Genomic DNA, 17,452 nt, shown 5'->3' with positions numbered 1-17,452 from the left:
CAACATCCGGGAAGGAGAAAAATAACCTGAAATATTATTTTTCATTCAAATGATTTTAATAGAGCATCTTCTGAATTTATCTGTAAGCTAAACTTACGCTTGGTAAAATAGAATAATGCTCGATTATACATCATCATCTTTTAATCACCTCAGTTTCATTAAGAATGACCCAGACTTTAATGTTCTCTTGTAAAGTGATGCTGAAACAACATATTGAAGGTGCATAATTTCACAGCAGCAGTTTACTCCACTCTGCAACACCAACACCAAACACATAAGCAGCTTTGACAGTGTGGTGAATTCATACAAACGATCCAATAACAGGATATAAATGGTTAGTACTGAGTCAATGGCCGGCTGGCTCTTCCTATTTTTGACGTGAAAGTTCATGTCCAATCAGAATGAGACAGGACATGGGTCACCTGTGAGGTGTGTAATGAGGAAACCTTTCCTCTCCAAGAAAAACCCAAAGGTCAGACTAATGTTTGCCAAAGACAATTTAGACAAAGGCCAGGACTGTCACAATATTGGTCGTCAAGACAGATGACTAAAACTGAATTATTTGGTTATTTTATATTAAACAGATGTCACGTTTAACATAAAATAAATGCCACCTGTTTGGACATAACCTCATATAAGCTGTGAGGCACAGAAGTGGACGTCTTGAGTTTTAGGGAAGCTTTGCTGCACCAAGACCAGGCAAGATCACAGTCTTATTATCGACCATGAATTCTACGGTGCATATATGTCGGAGCTTGTGGAAAATGCGAGACCCTGAAAGCCGAACTGAATCCTGCAACATGACAAACTTACCAGCAAATCCACCAAACACTGACTGGGAATTAAGAAATGGAAAGTTCTGGGCAGTCTGGCTATAAATCTCATTGGCAGCATGTTACAACAACAAAAGGATGCGTCTCTAAAGTTGCTCGTCATGAAGAGGTTGAATAATTTTGACAACATAATAGTCGTTAAAAGTGACATTTTGCTTTTAATTTGGAGAAAGAACTTCTAAATTGATTTAATTGCAAATGAATGTTTTTAATCCTGCATTTCTTAGGTGCAGCATAGACGTTTTAGTTTATATTTAGTTTTGCAGTGATCTGGAAATGATGACATTTTTGGATACAGTTTTAAGTTTTCCTCTTCTCTCCAAAGGCATTAATGTCTATTTATGCAAAATCCCTTTAAAATAGTCACTTACACCTTCGGTCTTCTCATCCCTCATTGCCTAACCTCCTGTTCCTGCAACAACTGTTTCACATTCATCATTTAAACTCACCTGTTCTTGTACCAGGAATCTCCCCTCCCACTATTTATACTGGGAGTTTTTGTAAAGTCCAACAGTTTCTCTTCATGCAACTCTACTTTCCTTGATTTTTATGAACCTAGAGTTGTTTTGTTGGTTTATTTTTCTCCCCGTTTGCCTTCAAATACCAACAAGAATGACAAGAAAAAAAGAGGTCTAAGAATGGAGCCTTGTGGTACTTAATGCTGAAAATGAAAATATTTTCAATAAGAGCATTATAGCCTGGAAAAGAATGGGGGGGAAATAATATTTACTCCTAGGAGAATAAATTATCCTTTTCTGATCAGAAATCACCAACTGTTCCGAACAAAAAGAGGTCAGAGAGCCGAGCAGCTGCCTCAAAATGTGGGGAATTATGTTGCAGAATCCATTAACAAATTATAATAGGGAACACATTTGGGCTTTGTCAATAATATCATCTGCTTGTGTAAGCATATTCAGAATTGTATGCTAGTTAATGGAGTCAGATGTAGGTTTTGTGTTTTTTTTTCCTGTCAAGTCAAGCTGAAATTCACACAGCATTTTCCAGAAGATTTAAAGTTTAAAGGGCGTCATGCATAAAGCACTGGCACATAGCTGAGTCAATGTTTATGCCATCTTTGCCTGCTGATCAGCAGAGAGTTTTTTAATGGCAGAAATAATGCAGAAAAAGCAAACGAATGTGTTTCTAATCGCATTAAAACAGATGGTGAAAACTCACGAAGGGCTGCCTGGAAACCTGGGAAAATATGTATATTTATTTATTTATATAATTGCCATCCACAGGTTTTCCAGAGGACATATAGAGCATAGTTAGAAGATTACTGAAGCTGAAAAGGAAGATGCTTTCTCTATGCTCTCTTTGAAAATGTGACTGAATTTCACCAGCACTTCTATTTGTTTTTTTCCACCTGGTCTTGAATGAGACAGGAATTGTATCATTTGTAGCCCTGTGGTAAAAAAAAAAAAAAAAAAAAAAAATGTATGTATTTTTTGAGTGGATGTGTCTGCATCAGGCTGTTTTAAGTTCCTGGGAACTATCGCCACCTACTGTTCTTTCCTGGGAGAAGAGCAACAGAAAAATATATACTTTTAAATATAGTAGAAATTGTTAGTGAAGTTGAAAAAAAATCCAGGTATCACGACTTTGAGAAACCTGGAGAAGATGAGCAAACCAGTGGCAACTTCCCAAAGCAGAGTCCAGTTAATTCAGGTGAATGAATTGTTTGGCCACCATGATGTAGCTTTTATTTTGCCTTAAGTAATTATTCGGTTACATTTACCTGAGTAACGTTTTGGAGAAAATAAACAAAACGTACTTCTAGGTCTCCATTAGCTTTCTTGTACAATCTAACGACTCTGTTACAAAGGACACTATACATGCAAATACATTCATTAAGGGTTAAATGATGCCAAAAAAGATTAAGTTGACATGCAGTTTGTACACATCAAACACAGCAATGGAAAATTACAATCATTTATTTTCTTAAATGATACTTCAGAGAGTTTTTATTTATGTGGTTTTATTGGAAGATATATGTATATACAAAATAAACGGCTATTGTATTGCATGACATGTTAAGGAGATTAACATGTCCTGTTAATTAGGTATTATTCATTTACAACCATGTGGATTTTATGATTAAGCCGTAGTCCACTCCACTGTATTCCAACTTTATTTATCCATGGTCATAAATCTAAAAAAATCTCAAGTAAAAATTGAAAGAACGTTTTCGTTGAAATCATCATCTACAGTGGTTCACTAACTTTTTCTTGTCCAGTTATGGAGAAGAAGCAATACAGGGTCTCTGAATAATATAACTTCGCCTTCGAAGGCATCAGCAGAACTGAAATTTAAAAGCAAACAGAAACAGAAACAATTCTGAACGTGTTTTAGTTTTTTTTATGTAGAAAAGTTTACGTATCAGATTAAAGGCCTACCTTCCAGCGGTTGCCACACTCATTGCAGAGGACAAATGTGGTCATCGGCTCATCAGCGCTGCGGGTCTGCACCTGAAAGGAGGAGAGCTACAATGAGTGAAAGTAATTCATATTGAAAGTAATAAGTGATCAAATAAAATAAAGTGGAACGAAAAGTTATAAAAGAATCTGGAGAGGAACAAAGTGAAACAGACGCATAAATATAGATGAGGGGTGAGCGTAATCAACAGACTCCAAAAGAGCAGTGCATGAAGCAAACTGATGAGCCAAGGAAAACAGATCAATAACATATCTATATGTAAACAATGCAGCCAGACACAGGAAAAACAATTATACACAAAGAACAGCAACACAAAAACCAGAATAAATACAAATCCAAACACAATGTTCAGAATCATTACAGGGACCAGACACACCAGAGTCCAGAAAAATAGAAAGGAGGGCTAAAGAGAAAAAAAAACAACCAAAACCCAGACAGGTGGACAGGAGCAAATATCTCATTCCAGAACAAACATCTTTCAGAATAAGGCGTCACAGACGGTCAAACTTCTCCGCTGCTTTTAGAACAACGAGCTGTAAGTGATGTTAGGATCAGACAAAGATAGCCTGATTTAATCCAAAGTGAAGTCTTGAAATTATGACTCTCCGTATGTAGGGGAGAAAAAAAAACTACCCACAGTAACTTGACCATGTGAGAAAAGGTTAATAACCGACTACGACACTCATAACAACATGATCCGTAATCAAGCATTTGGAATAACTTGGGATGTGTCTTTTACTGTGTTGTGGAGGAAGTAAAAGACTTCCTTGTATGTTGGCAGAAGTATTTTAATTCAGCTAGGACATTTCTGCACATTTTCAGAACTTCCATTTAAAAATGCAAGATTTTGTATTTTTGGAGCTGTTCAAAGGTGGACTCTCGTGAGCTCAGTTAACCTGATGACCAGGACTTTCTTCTGACGGAGAACAGAGTGCATGCTAACATTTGTTTGCTGATGTGAAACATTTAGGTGTAACACCAAAGAGGAAACCAAAGCTCGGTTCCTCTTTTAATGGAAGCATGGAAGAGGAAGCAACACCGACTCGTTATTATCATGTCATCTTGCCTCCGTTTCCTTTGTGACGGCCGGTTTAAGTTGTAAGAGCAGCCCCGTTTACCTGGTTGTAGGTGCAGTTCTTCTTCTTGCATTTGCCACACTGCAGCAGGTCTGTGGTGGTCCCACCAGTTTTGGCCATCTGGTGCTCCCTGATGGCCTCCTGGGTTAGGACGTTCCTCAGCTGTTTCAGCTCATCACTGGCCATTTCCTGGACACGACACAGCGGGCAGGAGAACATGTAGCCTACAGTGAGGATGAAAACTAAAGAGGGGAATACTGGGAGACGGTGACCGCGTAACAGTGAACTACCTCAGCAGACATGCTGGCGATGCGGCTCAACTCGATGCTGCCGGCCAGGACGTTTCTGCGAAGTCCGGGGTTCTTGGGGTCCTTCAGGTTGCTGATGCGGCTCCGGACTCGGTTCTTGTACTTCATATCTGTGGCCCTGATCTCTTGGTAGATATGTGAACTCACGCAGTCAAGTCCAAACAGTAAAATCTAAAATTTTGTCTGCTACCAATTAGTAAAATAAGATCCAGCTGTGAAGTGATGTAAGCAAAGGATATGATCCTCAATCTCTGCTGCCATCCCGTCGCAGTTTGCTCCAAAATCTTTGTAGTCATCTGTGAAACGCAGAGCGAATTAGTCAGTTCAGTGATCACCTCTGCAGTTTCAGTCGTCTACAGAGAGGTTTTAGCCTCACTGTCGGTCCGCAGGGCAGCTGCCAGCATCTCAATGCACTTGTCTCTAACGGAGTCTCCAGTAGCCAGGTGAGGGGACAGAGGACCCCCCGGAGAGCTGAAGCTGGGTGACAGCGGACTGGTCGGGGTGGTGGGAGTTCTGGGTGCTTCGGTTTTACCCTTCCTGTCGGGTTAAAAAGGAATGCTTTAGAGCTAAAAAGCTCTGGAAAAAGTGTGAAGCTCACTCTGCAGATTTATTGGTGTTTTTTGAAACGAAGGCTATTTTATAAAATTAAATCACTCACTTTTCTTCATTTAAAAAAAAAAAAGTCACACATGGCCAGCGTCATTTATAACAGTTTTTATCCCAACAGCTAAATACCTTTCCAGGCTGTCAGTAGACGGTTTCCTCTGTGGTTGTCCAAGAGGCTTCGAGCCTAAAGACTCTCTCCTGAGAAACACAGTCAGGGTAATTTGCATCATTGTGCAAACATTTTAAATCCCTGTAAGATTGTGCTCTGTTAAAGTGGTATTTCATTGATGCTTTTTTATCCTTTTATCTATCTGAATATTACAGGACATCATGCCGTATCAGATGCTAGGGGCTACAACCATACCGGACTAAGTCTTTATGAAATGGATGGAAAATCTTAAACACAACTCCAGACTTTTGTCACCCTTCATTTAATCGCCTAATCAATTAGAACAAGACATTGGAGTGCATACGGAACCGATCCGAATCCACTGTTTCAATGTATTTTCTTAATATTAGATTTGAATGCGTTTCGTACCTGAGGGATTTGGAGTCAGCGGAATGGCCTTTTGCAGGTTGGCCTGGCTTCAGTTCACTGGAATCCTTCCTGCCACAAAACACCGATAATTAAACACACCTTTCTGTGAAAAAAGTGCACATTTGATTCTGCACACACTCCTGCACACCTGTGTTTTTCTTTTTTGACCTCGATGGTGGGCTTTTTGGTAGAGGGTGGTTTAGAGTCAGAAGAATCTTTCCTGACAAGAAAATGTGAGAATTTGTACTAATTTCAGTCGTAGAGTTAAGTTGCTAATAATAATAATAATAATGAGCATATGTCAGAGCAGGAACTCCCGACATTCACTTTGTCACGCACTGTTAATGAGTTTCCAACCTTTCTCTCTTGGTGTCATCTGATAGTTTCTTAGACGCTTTGCCATCATCTGAATCTTTCCTGTTAAATTAAAATAGCTGTAAAAAAAACACGCCTCAACTAAAGATACCTGCAGATAAATTAATTCTGGGAATGGCTTTCAATTTATTGCAAGAAACAAGCAATAAAATCTGAAATCACAGATCAGATCAGACTAATATTTTCACAAATACACATCAGGGTGGAGAGCGGTTTGACAGAAAGCAGACCTGTCTTGCTTTACGCAATCTGCAGACTTTTTCTGCGGCAGAGGCTTTGAGTCTGAGGATGACTTCCTGCTGCTGCAAACAACACAAGGATTCAACTCACAAAGAGGGAAACTCTGTGTTGAATAGTACTGTATCTCCCTTGACTGTTTCACTCTGGTACTTCAAGGCAATAACAGTGTGAGCTCATCTGGTCCAGACCTCTCTCTGTCCTTGCCCCCATCCACAGAGGGGCGCTTCGGAGGAGCAGCGGGGGGGTGGAGGTGGAGTGGGAGCGGAGGAAGGGGCGCGTTGGGATCAGGAGGCTCTTTTCTAAACGAGACAAACACTTTTCAGCCACTTCAGAACGAGGATGATGTGATGGATTTCTACATCACTTGTGCCCCTTGAATGTTTTCCCAATTTTGCCACATTATAACCCCAATATTTTGCATGACGTCGTGTTGGTCTCCGCAGTGCAGATGGACGCATTAGATTTCACATTTCCGCACGTTTAGTGAGCTCACTTTGCTAAATATGTCGGGTCTGAATGCCTGTCAACACATGTCAAAAAATGTGTTGTTAATAAATCATTGCATTTTGCAAAGTTTGAAAATTAAAAACCTTATAACTAAACCGTAAGTCAGAGTTTTAATATTGATTATAAACTGTTTTAAACCTTGAGTGTAAATCTGTCTACTACTAAATTTAGTGGCTTAGAAAAATAGCAGAAGGACAACGGATGATGTGATGACTTCTGGTCTCTGAAGTGATTAGGCTGTAGTTTGGATCTTCAGAAAGAGATCTCCATCAGGCTACAGGATATGGCTAAAAATAATTGAACCACATTGTTTTTGTGAAGCAGCTGTCCGATTAACAGACCTCTGATTGGTTGTGCCATCCCTCCTAACGACGTCGTCCGAACAAGCAGAGACCCATGAGGAGCTATTTTGGGACCAGAGTCCATCGAGACAAGACTTGCCCTGCCTGGTTAGAGAAGGCTTGTAAAACTTGGCTATGGTAACTGTTTTCCTTACAGCAAATTGTCCCATTTTTCCTCCTAACAACTGGTTCTGGCATTGATAGCTTCAAATGGTGTCAAGATTTTTCTATTCGTCTCCCCTTTTTTTTTTCTCCGAGTACAGTAGTCATTGTGATCAAAATGAATCCATAAAACATATTTAGGCTTGATGTCTTTCACGTAAAATTAGGTTTGTGGTTGTAACGAAATGTGGAAAAGTTCAAGGCCGTGACGTAGCAAATATGACACACAGGCAGGCATGCAGAGCCTAACCTCGGTGGAGGAGGATGGAGGTGGAAAGGAAGAGGAGCTATCGGAGCATTTGGGTCCGGTGGAACTTTCCTGTTGTGAAAACGAGTTTTTGGTTTATTTCATTTTTGCACAGTGAAACAAATACTTCAAAACATGCGTCACAGCATGCCTGACCTCTCTTTCTTGACTTCCGCTGCAGGTCGCTTTGGCGGCGGAGAGGCCGGTTGAGAGCGAGAGTGTCGAGAGGAAGACTCTTTACCGTCCTTCCTGATCACACATCACAACAGCAGAGATGTGAGCCGTATCAGAGCAGGCGTAGCAGAATGCTGTTCTGTTCGAGCATGTAAACACACACCTCGGCATGCACCATGCACAGCAGCCCTCCAGGTATAAAACTGGGAGGGCTGGCGTCGGGACATGTGAGGAGCTAGTAGCCTGTTGAGTCATGCGGTAACCAGCGTCAGCTTGTTAGCACGCGATCAGCTCAGACAGGGGTCCTGACCTGTCTTTTTTCGAGTCCAGAGATGGACGTTTGATGGGTAGAAGAGGCCGAGCGGGTCGAGGGGGGGAGGGGAAGCGGGTGGGATACAGTACGCTGCTGTCCAGCACTCCTCTCCTGAAATTAATAGTTCAGTCTGAAGTTTTGTGAATCCTTCGTGAGCTGTAAATGTCAGTATTTGGGCCAACGGGTCCTCACCTTTCAAAGTTTAGCTTATGAGCTTCAGCGGGCTTCCCTCTCGGAGGTGTGCCGACAGGCCACTCATGTCTGCCTTCAGCTCTGCTTTTATCCTGCTTCCCATCATCTGCGTATTTCTTAGGCTCCTCGGGAGGTTTCTCTTTCTTTAGTAGCTCAGCGTTTCTCATCTTCTTCAAATCCTCCAGCGATTTGTGCTTGATTGGGTCCGACTTGTGTTTTCCACTCTGCAGGTCTGGTGCGTGTCTCTGTTTCTTATTATCCATTTTTGGTTTGGGACTCTCGGCAGGGGTTTCTTTCTCTACTCTGATTTCTTGAAGGTGTTTCTCACTTTGGTGCCCTTCAAGGTGTTTTCCATCCGACCCGGGATCGTCCGCATGCCTCTTTTTGTTTATGTGGTTATCGTTCTGTTTTTCTTTTGTGTTTTTGTCAGAATCTGATTCATGTTTCAGGTTGGCCTCCACCCTCCTGTGACTAAAAGAAAGACGTATTTTACCTCTTGTCAAGAGGTAATGGTTTTTTCCTCCCCTTTGGAGTATTTTATACTCAGGAAAGGCTGCTGTGCTCTTATGTAGTTGCTTTGCAAACGTATTGTCATGTTAGAGCTAGGATTTTATGTGACAGACTAAAACATAATACATAACTGTGAAAATGAAGGACAACAGACATGACATTTTGCAAATAAAGATCTTAAAATAAAAATAAAATCTAAAAAGTGCATTTATACTGAGTCCTCTTTAGTTTGGTACCCCTAAATAAAATCCGGCACAACCAATTGCTTTTGGAAATCTCTTCATTTTTTTCCCTGTTAGTAATTTTAAGAAGAGAAGTGTTTCTCAAAGTATTCACTCAGCGGGGCTAAATGTGCTAATGTCGGTCTCAGACATAAAATCACAAATAGAAGTTAACATAATGAATAACTGTTGGAAACACACTTTAAGTAGAGAAATTGTTGCATTTGTTAGTTTAAATTATAAATTAGTTTCCCTGCAGGTGATCTTTTCTGGAGTAGCTTAAATACCTTCAGTAATCTTGAAGCTCTGCTAAAAGCGTGGGAACTAAAACATGTGAGACTTTTCAGGTCCCACTCTGTCCTTGTGATTTGGAGCTTTTCTTTCGAGTGGGCCTCTTATCTGTGGAGCCCAAGGTTTTTATGGTCTGTCTCACAGCTGCGGAGCTGTTCCAGGTTTCAGCAACTTTCATAACAAACGAGGGAATAAGCAACTAATGGTGGAGGAGTGTGACAAGTGTGTCTTGAGGGAATATTTTTAACTAAATATAACTGAGATAAATATTGTGTCAATTTGCCCCCCATATCATACATGAGTGCACACCCAGATAAACTTTAGACAGGAAATTGATATTTGTAGACACTCAAATTGGCCCGACCACAACGGGCAATTGTTGAAGAAACAATTTCTGAAGAAAAAGTGACTTGTACCCTATTCTTGTTGTTGAGAATAGTCAATAAGAAACAAACCCAAAAATGTTGGAAATAATAATATTTTCTTTCTTTTAATGAGGCAACAATTTGAGATCCTTTTCACTTATCTGATACAGCACAAATTACAGAACCATCCGACCCGGATGGTTTCTACAAAAATCTGAATTCTTTTTGTCCTTCTCAGTAGGATAATGTTTAGTTCATTTCTTGCAAGCATAAAAGCAGAAAGAAATATACAACTAAACGAATGTTTGAGTTTTTAATTAACAACTGAATTTTTGAGACCTGCAACACAGTCAACTTTACAGTTTGGAGAAAAGTCTGAACTCCCCTGATATTGAGAGAAATAAGAAGTAAATGAATTGTTCAACTTTAGACTGAATAAAGGACTCTTCAAAACTCACCAGTTCAGACCAGCATGGTACACTCCACCTTCTCAAGCATCACACAAACACCAACTTGTATCTTATATGTTTTCTCCTTGATTCATGTTCTACCTTTGTTCACGATGTGTTGCTTTAATGTTGTTGGTACGAAGTAATCTGAAAGGTACTTATAAGTAAAATATATTATTGTGATCTTTTTTTTATTAACAGTTTTATTGAACCAAATATTTAGCTGAAAATCTGAAAAACTACTTTTGAATATGTATTTGTATTGACTGCTATGTCAATACAAACATGAATAAATATGGAGTTTATTCAAGACAGTTGCTCTGCTTCTCGGTGGATTAAGTGTCTGTTTCCACTAGATGGCGCATTGGTACCCACCAACGAAGATACAATCAGATCATTTTATCTGTGCAGAATGCGAATGAAGTGTTTGCTTTTGCTTTCGTAGATTGCTATTATATTTAGCTATGAACAAAAATTGATGACTGTCTCCATAGCTGTGCTCTTTTTATTCCCGCAGAGAAAATAATTTGCTCATCTTGGGTTTGATAAAAATGCAGATTGTGCATGTGCTGGTTCTGACAGAACCTTCTATCATAATATACATCCAGTCCATTTGTTGTAATGTCAGAGTTATGCAGCTTGTGTTTCCAAATGTCATCAGACTGACCTGCTCTGTGGCTCTGAGCAGCAGCTGTTTGTAGCTGCTGCAGGTTTTCTGGCATCCAAACCGTTCTTCGGTTCATCAACTTTCTCTGAGTGAGAATTTCCAGAGTCTGGCAGAGTTAGAGGGAGACAAAAAGGCAGATAATTCAGCCTCAGAATGGAGGCGAATATCAGAAAATGGCAATATCCTTCTAACTTCAATAATCTACTGATTTATTAAACATGGAGCAATAAACGTCAGCGATTTACTTCTGTTCATTTTAAATATTATGGCTCACAGCAAATGAAAACCAAAATTTAAAAAAGGAAATAAAATTAGAAACTTATATAAGACAAATACAAACAAACAAAAGAAAAAACTTAATACAGAAATGTAATGTAACGGCATTCACAATCATGGGGAAGACAGCTGACTTGACAAATGTCCAGCAGGCAGTCCCACAGGGGCGGGGGGAGCCTCACGGTGGTATTGGGGACTATCTGATCCCAGAATGCAGAACACAAGCACATTAAGTAGAAGCTGAGTGGAAGAAAAAGTGCGGCATCAAAAAAAAGAGCAGAAGCAACAGGGATAACCACAGAGGTTTGAGAAGCAAAGTCCACTCAAGAGTTCTGAGAAGATTCACAGGGAATGAGGGCCGGAGTAAAGCTTCACGAGCCACCAAGGACAGACATCTCCAGAGCACGGCCTACAACTACTGCGGTGTAAAAGTGTTAAAACTTTTGTCTGACTCCCATGGAGTCAGACTAAAACTGGGGTTTGGACACAACGAACTAGACTGCTGCTTTGTAATCCAAAGTCTGGTTTTTAAGGTAAAAGTGATCAAGTGATCAAGTATCGGCACAGGCTGCAGCAACCTGGGCTTCTAGAAACCTCTGACCTGGAGCTGGAGCATGGAGCTGATCGCCTCCATGCCAAGCTGCACTTATTCATACAAAAGGAGTTCCAACCAAGTATTTATGATTCACAACATAACCAGTAGGTTTATATTTTTGTTTTAAAAGTTCTTTTTACTAACCTTGTGTAATATTCTGATTTAATATTTTGACTTTCTGCTAAACTTCTGCTGTATCCACTAAATTAGTGTAATGCTTTGTAATAGATGAGTTTCCTTTGCTGAAGTATTAGTAACTTATCTGTAATACTGTAATTTATCAAACTGAACCTGCATATTAAGGATTTAGTTAGTCCAGAAACTACGTGTCCGGTTAGATATTCTCACCCAGAAGTCTCTTCCATTCTTTAATGAGGACTTTTGCCAGAGAGATAACTTCTTCATCTCTGCAGTGCTTCCTGACGTTGTTCACAGACATGCCAATTCTTGTTTCCTGCAACAACAACAACACCAAAAAAGTATTTTGCACTTCCTTACACCTCCATGTTGTTGCCAGACTTTTGGATGAATAGCAGTCGTAGTTTACCTGGAGAAGCTTCAGTGTCATATTGAAGCCTTTCAACTCCTTCAGCAGATCGATGGCTCCTTCCTGCATTCACAGAAGACATTACAGTTGCTTTAACCCTGTGATACTCATTGAATGCACTGCAAACATGCAATGGCAGAGTAAACAGAGATCTGCATACACTCAACCGGGCGCCATTTAAAGAGATTTTTGCTTGGTGGGTAAAAACACTTTCACTTCTGTACTGTCTTCGCAAACAAAGTGAGAAAATGCACAAAGCTCGTGTAGTTAACTTGACAACAGAGGGCGAGTCAGCCGCGCTGAGACTTGCTAAAAGTTTCTGCAGGACTGTAGGAGCGCCATGAAACTTTATCTTTTTTTTTGCAGAAGCAGACACAACACTCAGGCACTACGGGGCTACTGTAAATCAACAGGCCGAGCTGTTTACTTTCTGTTGCACGAATGTTTTCGGGCCGAAATGAGACGATCGGGGAACGATATGTAAAAAAAAAAAGTGTCAAATCAAATTGTCCAAGCTTAAGTCGTGCAGCTATACACCGAGGGGGCTGCAACAGCAAAAAAAAGAAAAAAAAAACAGATGCAAGCCCGCAAACACCTGTCGATCGTTTGTTACAGAACAGACAAGCTCTTGTTACACTCATGCAGACTCCCATGGAGTCAGACTAAAACCAAACTCCTCTTCAGACTAAACTTTAGTTTAATGCGGGAGTCCTTTCTGGGCCTTCCCTGCAGCACGAGGTGACAAAGCGCCACCGGGTGTCAAAATACAGCCTCACCGTGTTATTTCTAGACACCATCTTGTCTAGCTTTTTGGCGATCCGGATCAGGTCCTCCTCTCGAGTCATCGCTGCATTTATAGTCCCCGACGAACTAATGCCGATACCAAAACCAATCGACACCCAAAAGAACCGACGAAGTTTGGATCTGCTGCGGTCTGGACTTTACGCACGGTGCGCTCCATTCAATCCAGAGGCGTGTCCTCCTGCTGAAGGTCCCAGCTGACCAGCGCCACAACAAGCAGCCTAAATATAGAGGCTGGAGTAGGGAGGCGCGGAGAGCAGCAGCGACACAAGCCTCAAGGTGATTCCTTCAGAGCAAGCTGAGAAAGTTGTGCTTGATACTCTAAAGTTCCGCCTTTAAAACAGGAAATTAAAGGCTTCAGCTACTTTGCTTTAAAACTCTCTGGATATGAAATGAAAGGTTTCATACTCTTTCGAGTTGTGCTTCAGGGTCCCATACTCTGGCAAGGTCAGTGTGTAATGATTAATCTTTGCAAACTGACGGCCATCCTGGTTGCAGTCCACTCCGAAATTATTTACACCGCTGCGCCAAAAGCAGCTGCTGTGCGAAAGAGCAGTCTGACACAGAAACTTAAACCTGTATGTCTCACATGGACCACTTCAGGGATTCTTTAGTTTTGATTTGTTTCTGTCTTATCTTGAAGAAAATTCATTTCTGGTCTTTAGCGAGAAAGGCCAAAAGAGGGCTAAAAAAAATGTAGTAATTAAAAGTAACACGTAAAATACAGTAAAGTAAAATCAAATAAACATGTCATTGTAATTTAGCCACCAGAGGGAGCGCTAGACTACGGAGTCATTTTCAGATGCAGACTCAACAGTTCCATAACTGCTTCAACCTGTAGAGGGCAGTGTGGACAGCGGTTCTTAAGACGCATGTATTTATATCTCTCTGTCGGACGGTAGCTTGTTGAGTTCAGTAAGTTCTGGGTTGATATATTTGCTCTATTTTGGTTGCTCAAATACCAGAGCCAGTCATATTTCCATATCTTGTTTTATATATGAGCTTTTTATCTGCTGATAGTTGAGTTGAATGTGAATCATACTGTTTTCTCACGTGCATGCAAGGCAAAATGATAGATGTCTGAAACATAGGGCCTCAGTTAGTCAGCTGTGAACCATGTGAGTCTTGTAATGTTTGTGGGGGAAATAGTGAAACAGCAATAAACCTGCTTGGTCATTGTGTGCAAACTGGACAGATTGGCAGGGATTACATGCAGATGTGTCTCAGAAGTGATGGGTTTTGAACATTTCTCTTTGGCGTTGCAGCTTGTAATAAGAGCAAATGAGACATGAATCATGCCACATTTGTTTGTCTGATTTGCCTCAGAAAGATCTGTGAGTAAGAAACATTGGTTTAATGAAAACCACACAGCTCTAGCTGCTACTATGGCCTCTGTCACAGACGTCTAACCACCGTTACTGGCGCTGACATACACTAATCAGTTTGGATTAAGGAAATCATGGCTTCAAAGCATATTAAATATATCTTTCTGCAACTTTAGATGACAATGTAACTATTCAGACTGCTGTTAGAGCAGAGATGTTACCTAGGAAGATTATCGTGAGAGCATTCGAGGAAAAGTCTCAAGACCAATGAAACCCTTTCCAAGCTCCAGTAGTTCTGAGTTTCAGATCAAACTCTCATCATCTCAAACTACTCGTCTCACTTTAGATGCTCTACTAGTATTGATTTGAGATCAAGATGCTGCATTCCCAAGGTTTCCCACAGTCTTATGTCGCCAAGCTGTTCATGATGAAATGATTCAGCTTGTTGATTCAATGGAAACAATAATTATCAGCCTGTGGCGAGACTCCATGCTTTTCCTCTGGACTAAACAAACCCTGAAACCCAATTTGTAAGACCAAAACTGGCATTTTAAATGACTATTAAAGACTCGGTGACTCATCGGGCAAAGCTCTGTTCTTTTGTTGTTGTTGTTGTTGTTGTTGTTGCTGTTTTGAGCAATCAGATCCAACAAATCTGCTCTCGATTCCAAACGTCTCCTATTTATGACTCATCCCACAGTTACACAGATGTTTTGATCTGACCATTAAAAATCAGCTCTGATTTTCGCAGACGTCGATCCGATTTAAATCAGGCTCCAATATTAAATCAGTAATGAAGCAATTTTCAGTCAATTGGAGAGATCAGAGATCCAAATAAAAATATAAATGGATAAGTGTTTAAATAAATCATCGGAACGCTAGAGACAATTAATACTCAGGATTCTGTGCAAACTGAACAATAAACCAAAGAGACTTAGACACATGTACTTTTTGTCTCACTGCCCAAAGTTAAATCAGACCAAATTTATTTTGTTTTAGGTCAGTTTGAATCACCGAACTGGCCTAATTTAACCCCAGACAGTCAGAAAAAAGGCACATGTGAATTTGTGGTTTCATCTGTGGGTTAAAGAAAATGAGACTAACAAAGGACAATCTGAAAACTTTAACTTGGTGCTGGATGATGATCAAAACATGTGTTCTTAATAACCACTCAAGCACCTTTCTGCTCAAAGTTACTGTTAGTCCTGCTGCTGGGGGAAATAAAGCAAATATGTTGAGAATGTGAAAGTGCTTTGCTCAGGTTGAGTTGGTACATCTGAAAACAATGTGGTCATATTTTATAGCTTGCTGACTGTTTTCACTCATAATTTCTTGCAGATATGAAACTTTATCCACCCAAACCTGAATCCTAGATTTGATATGCAAGATGTGAAAAATTCTGGTTCTATATCAAAACTTACAGTAGAAAAGATTTTGATGTACCCTTCCTTAAAAAATAAGAGCCTGTTAACTCTCTGGACTAAATCCTGATAGTTAGCGGGGTTTTTTTTCTTTTTTTTTTTTTTTTAAAAAAACCTTCAATCATAAAATCTTTAAATGTGAAGCTCAGTCCATTTATCTGAGCACAAACTGTGGCACTTTTGTCTGCAGCACAGGGATTTGAAGATAACTGTGTTAATGACCGCAGGTGAAAGTACAGACAAAGAGCTTGTCTTGAGCAAAGCGTATTATCTCTTTACACTGCTCTTACACAACAGGCTGAGCGCCATCCACCCTCCTCCATCCCCTCTGCCTCTTCCTCCCCCCGTCTGGAAGGCAGACTCGGTGCCGGCCAGCTCGGGAAGTGGGGCGGATCACTGTGAGGTAAGAGGGGAAGCAGGTTAAGAGGAGGAACCAGCGATCAAGATCAACCTGCGACATCCTATAACTTCATGTACCAAACCTAAATGCATCAAAAGCTGTGCTCCTGCAGTGACCTCTGACCTGGTCCCAGATTTCAGACCGTCTGAGCTTTTTATTACTAATAAACAGACTGAGCCATTTTATCATCGTGGGTTATATTTCCACTTTCCAATTGAAACTGTTTGATCGTTGTTGGAAATGTTTTGTCTCAGGATTTGTCAGGTCGGGTTTGGAACTCATTCTATAATACTTGTACTTTGACTTTTGGGTTCAACGTTGAATTGCATATAAACCGGAATCGCTTTCATTATCATTAAAATCAGCGTTGCATGTGTTACATATGCTAAGCAAAGAAGCTGACAATTTATACTCCTTTAGAAAAGCACTTCCTGGTTTTCTGTTCCCGTGGCTACAGGTAGGAAGTGGGGTTCCTCCAAGTACTTCAACCGATGAATCGAGTACACGCATAATGTGGTGAGCTTGTAGATGACAGAGCTACAAAGCTGCCAGCCAAGTGCAGTTTAGAGCATAAAACAGCTGAACTATTACTGCCAATTTCTTGTTTATGTCTGTCTTTTGGATAATAAAAGGGATTATTCGCCGCTGCAAATCCACATGCAGCATGTAATCCCGTAGGTAAGCACTGGTTTGATTTGTGACTTGCTCCACAACAATCCCTCCCTACGTGGATGTGCAAGCAACTCTTGCAGCTGCAGCAACTTTTCAGACTATTTTATGCAAATTGTGGTTTTGTTTGCAGCATCCACTTGGTAGAAGCTCATAAACTGATGATTAAAATCTTCATCGCTCTGCAATTTTAAATAATCAAACATTTTTACAAATCCTTGACTTTGCGTCATTTTTCATTTCGTTTCAAGCTTTCATCATACTCAGTGTTTTTCATAGATTCGGTATGTTTACAATCAAACCTCCTTTGGGGCTCCACTGAGCGAGATAGAGAACAGGGACAAGGGGAGAGGCTTATTTCAAATGCAAATATCTCATGACATCATTGTAGTTGTCCTCACTGCCTTCATGAGCAACTCAATAAAAAACACAAAGTGACTGCATTACCACTTTTAAAAAAAATGCTCTAACGCGATAGAGCTTCAAAATTATTTGCATCACAACAAACAGTTTAGCTGTGTGCGAATGTTCAGATTCCAGAGCACAAAAACATAGCCGTAAAGAAAC

At 40.4% G+C, this 17,452-nt stretch overlaps 1 protein-coding gene across 3 annotated transcripts; it reads right to left on the bottom strand.

The window, feature by feature from the left end:
- Positions 1-2,794: 2,794 nt before the first annotated feature.
- On the bottom strand, positions 2,795-13,421 carry tcea3 (transcription elongation factor A (SII), 3). Of its 3 annotated transcripts, none has more exons than XM_044116501.1 (20): positions 13,046-13,421; positions 12,270-12,332; positions 12,071-12,176; positions 10,852-10,957; positions 8,349-8,819; positions 8,154-8,267; positions 7,826-7,918; positions 7,673-7,741; positions 6,601-6,711; positions 6,403-6,471; positions 6,155-6,214; positions 5,946-6,017; positions 5,798-5,866; positions 5,389-5,457; positions 5,030-5,190; positions 4,893-4,949; positions 4,636-4,790; positions 4,388-4,534; positions 3,230-3,301; positions 2,795-3,135 (listed from the first exon to the last, which is right to left on the bottom strand). In XM_044116501.1, exons 1-20 carry the CDS (start codon positions 13,112-13,114, stop codon positions 3,127-3,129), a joined length of 2,142 nt encoding a protein of 713 aa, XP_043972436.1. In that variant the 5' UTR covers positions 13,115-13,421; the 3' UTR covers positions 2,795-3,126. The 3 variants fall into 3 exon arrangements, with proteins under 3 accessions (XP_043972436.1, XP_043972435.1, XP_043972437.1); XM_044116500.1 differs by having other exon boundaries at positions 6,403-6,474; positions 13,046-13,420; XM_044116502.1 differs by lacking the exons at positions 8,154-8,267; positions 8,349-8,819 and having other exon boundaries at positions 6,403-6,474; positions 13,046-13,397.
- Positions 13,422-17,452: the final 4,031 nt, after the last annotated feature.

This window comes from Gambusia affinis, linkage group LG05 (genome assembly GCF_019740435.1).
Source record: "Gambusia affinis linkage group LG05, SWU_Gaff_1.0, whole genome shotgun sequence".
Lineage (NCBI taxonomy): Eukaryota > Metazoa > Chordata > Actinopteri > Cyprinodontiformes > Poeciliidae > Gambusia > Gambusia affinis.
This window is presented reverse-complemented; position numbering and strand designations above follow the sequence as displayed.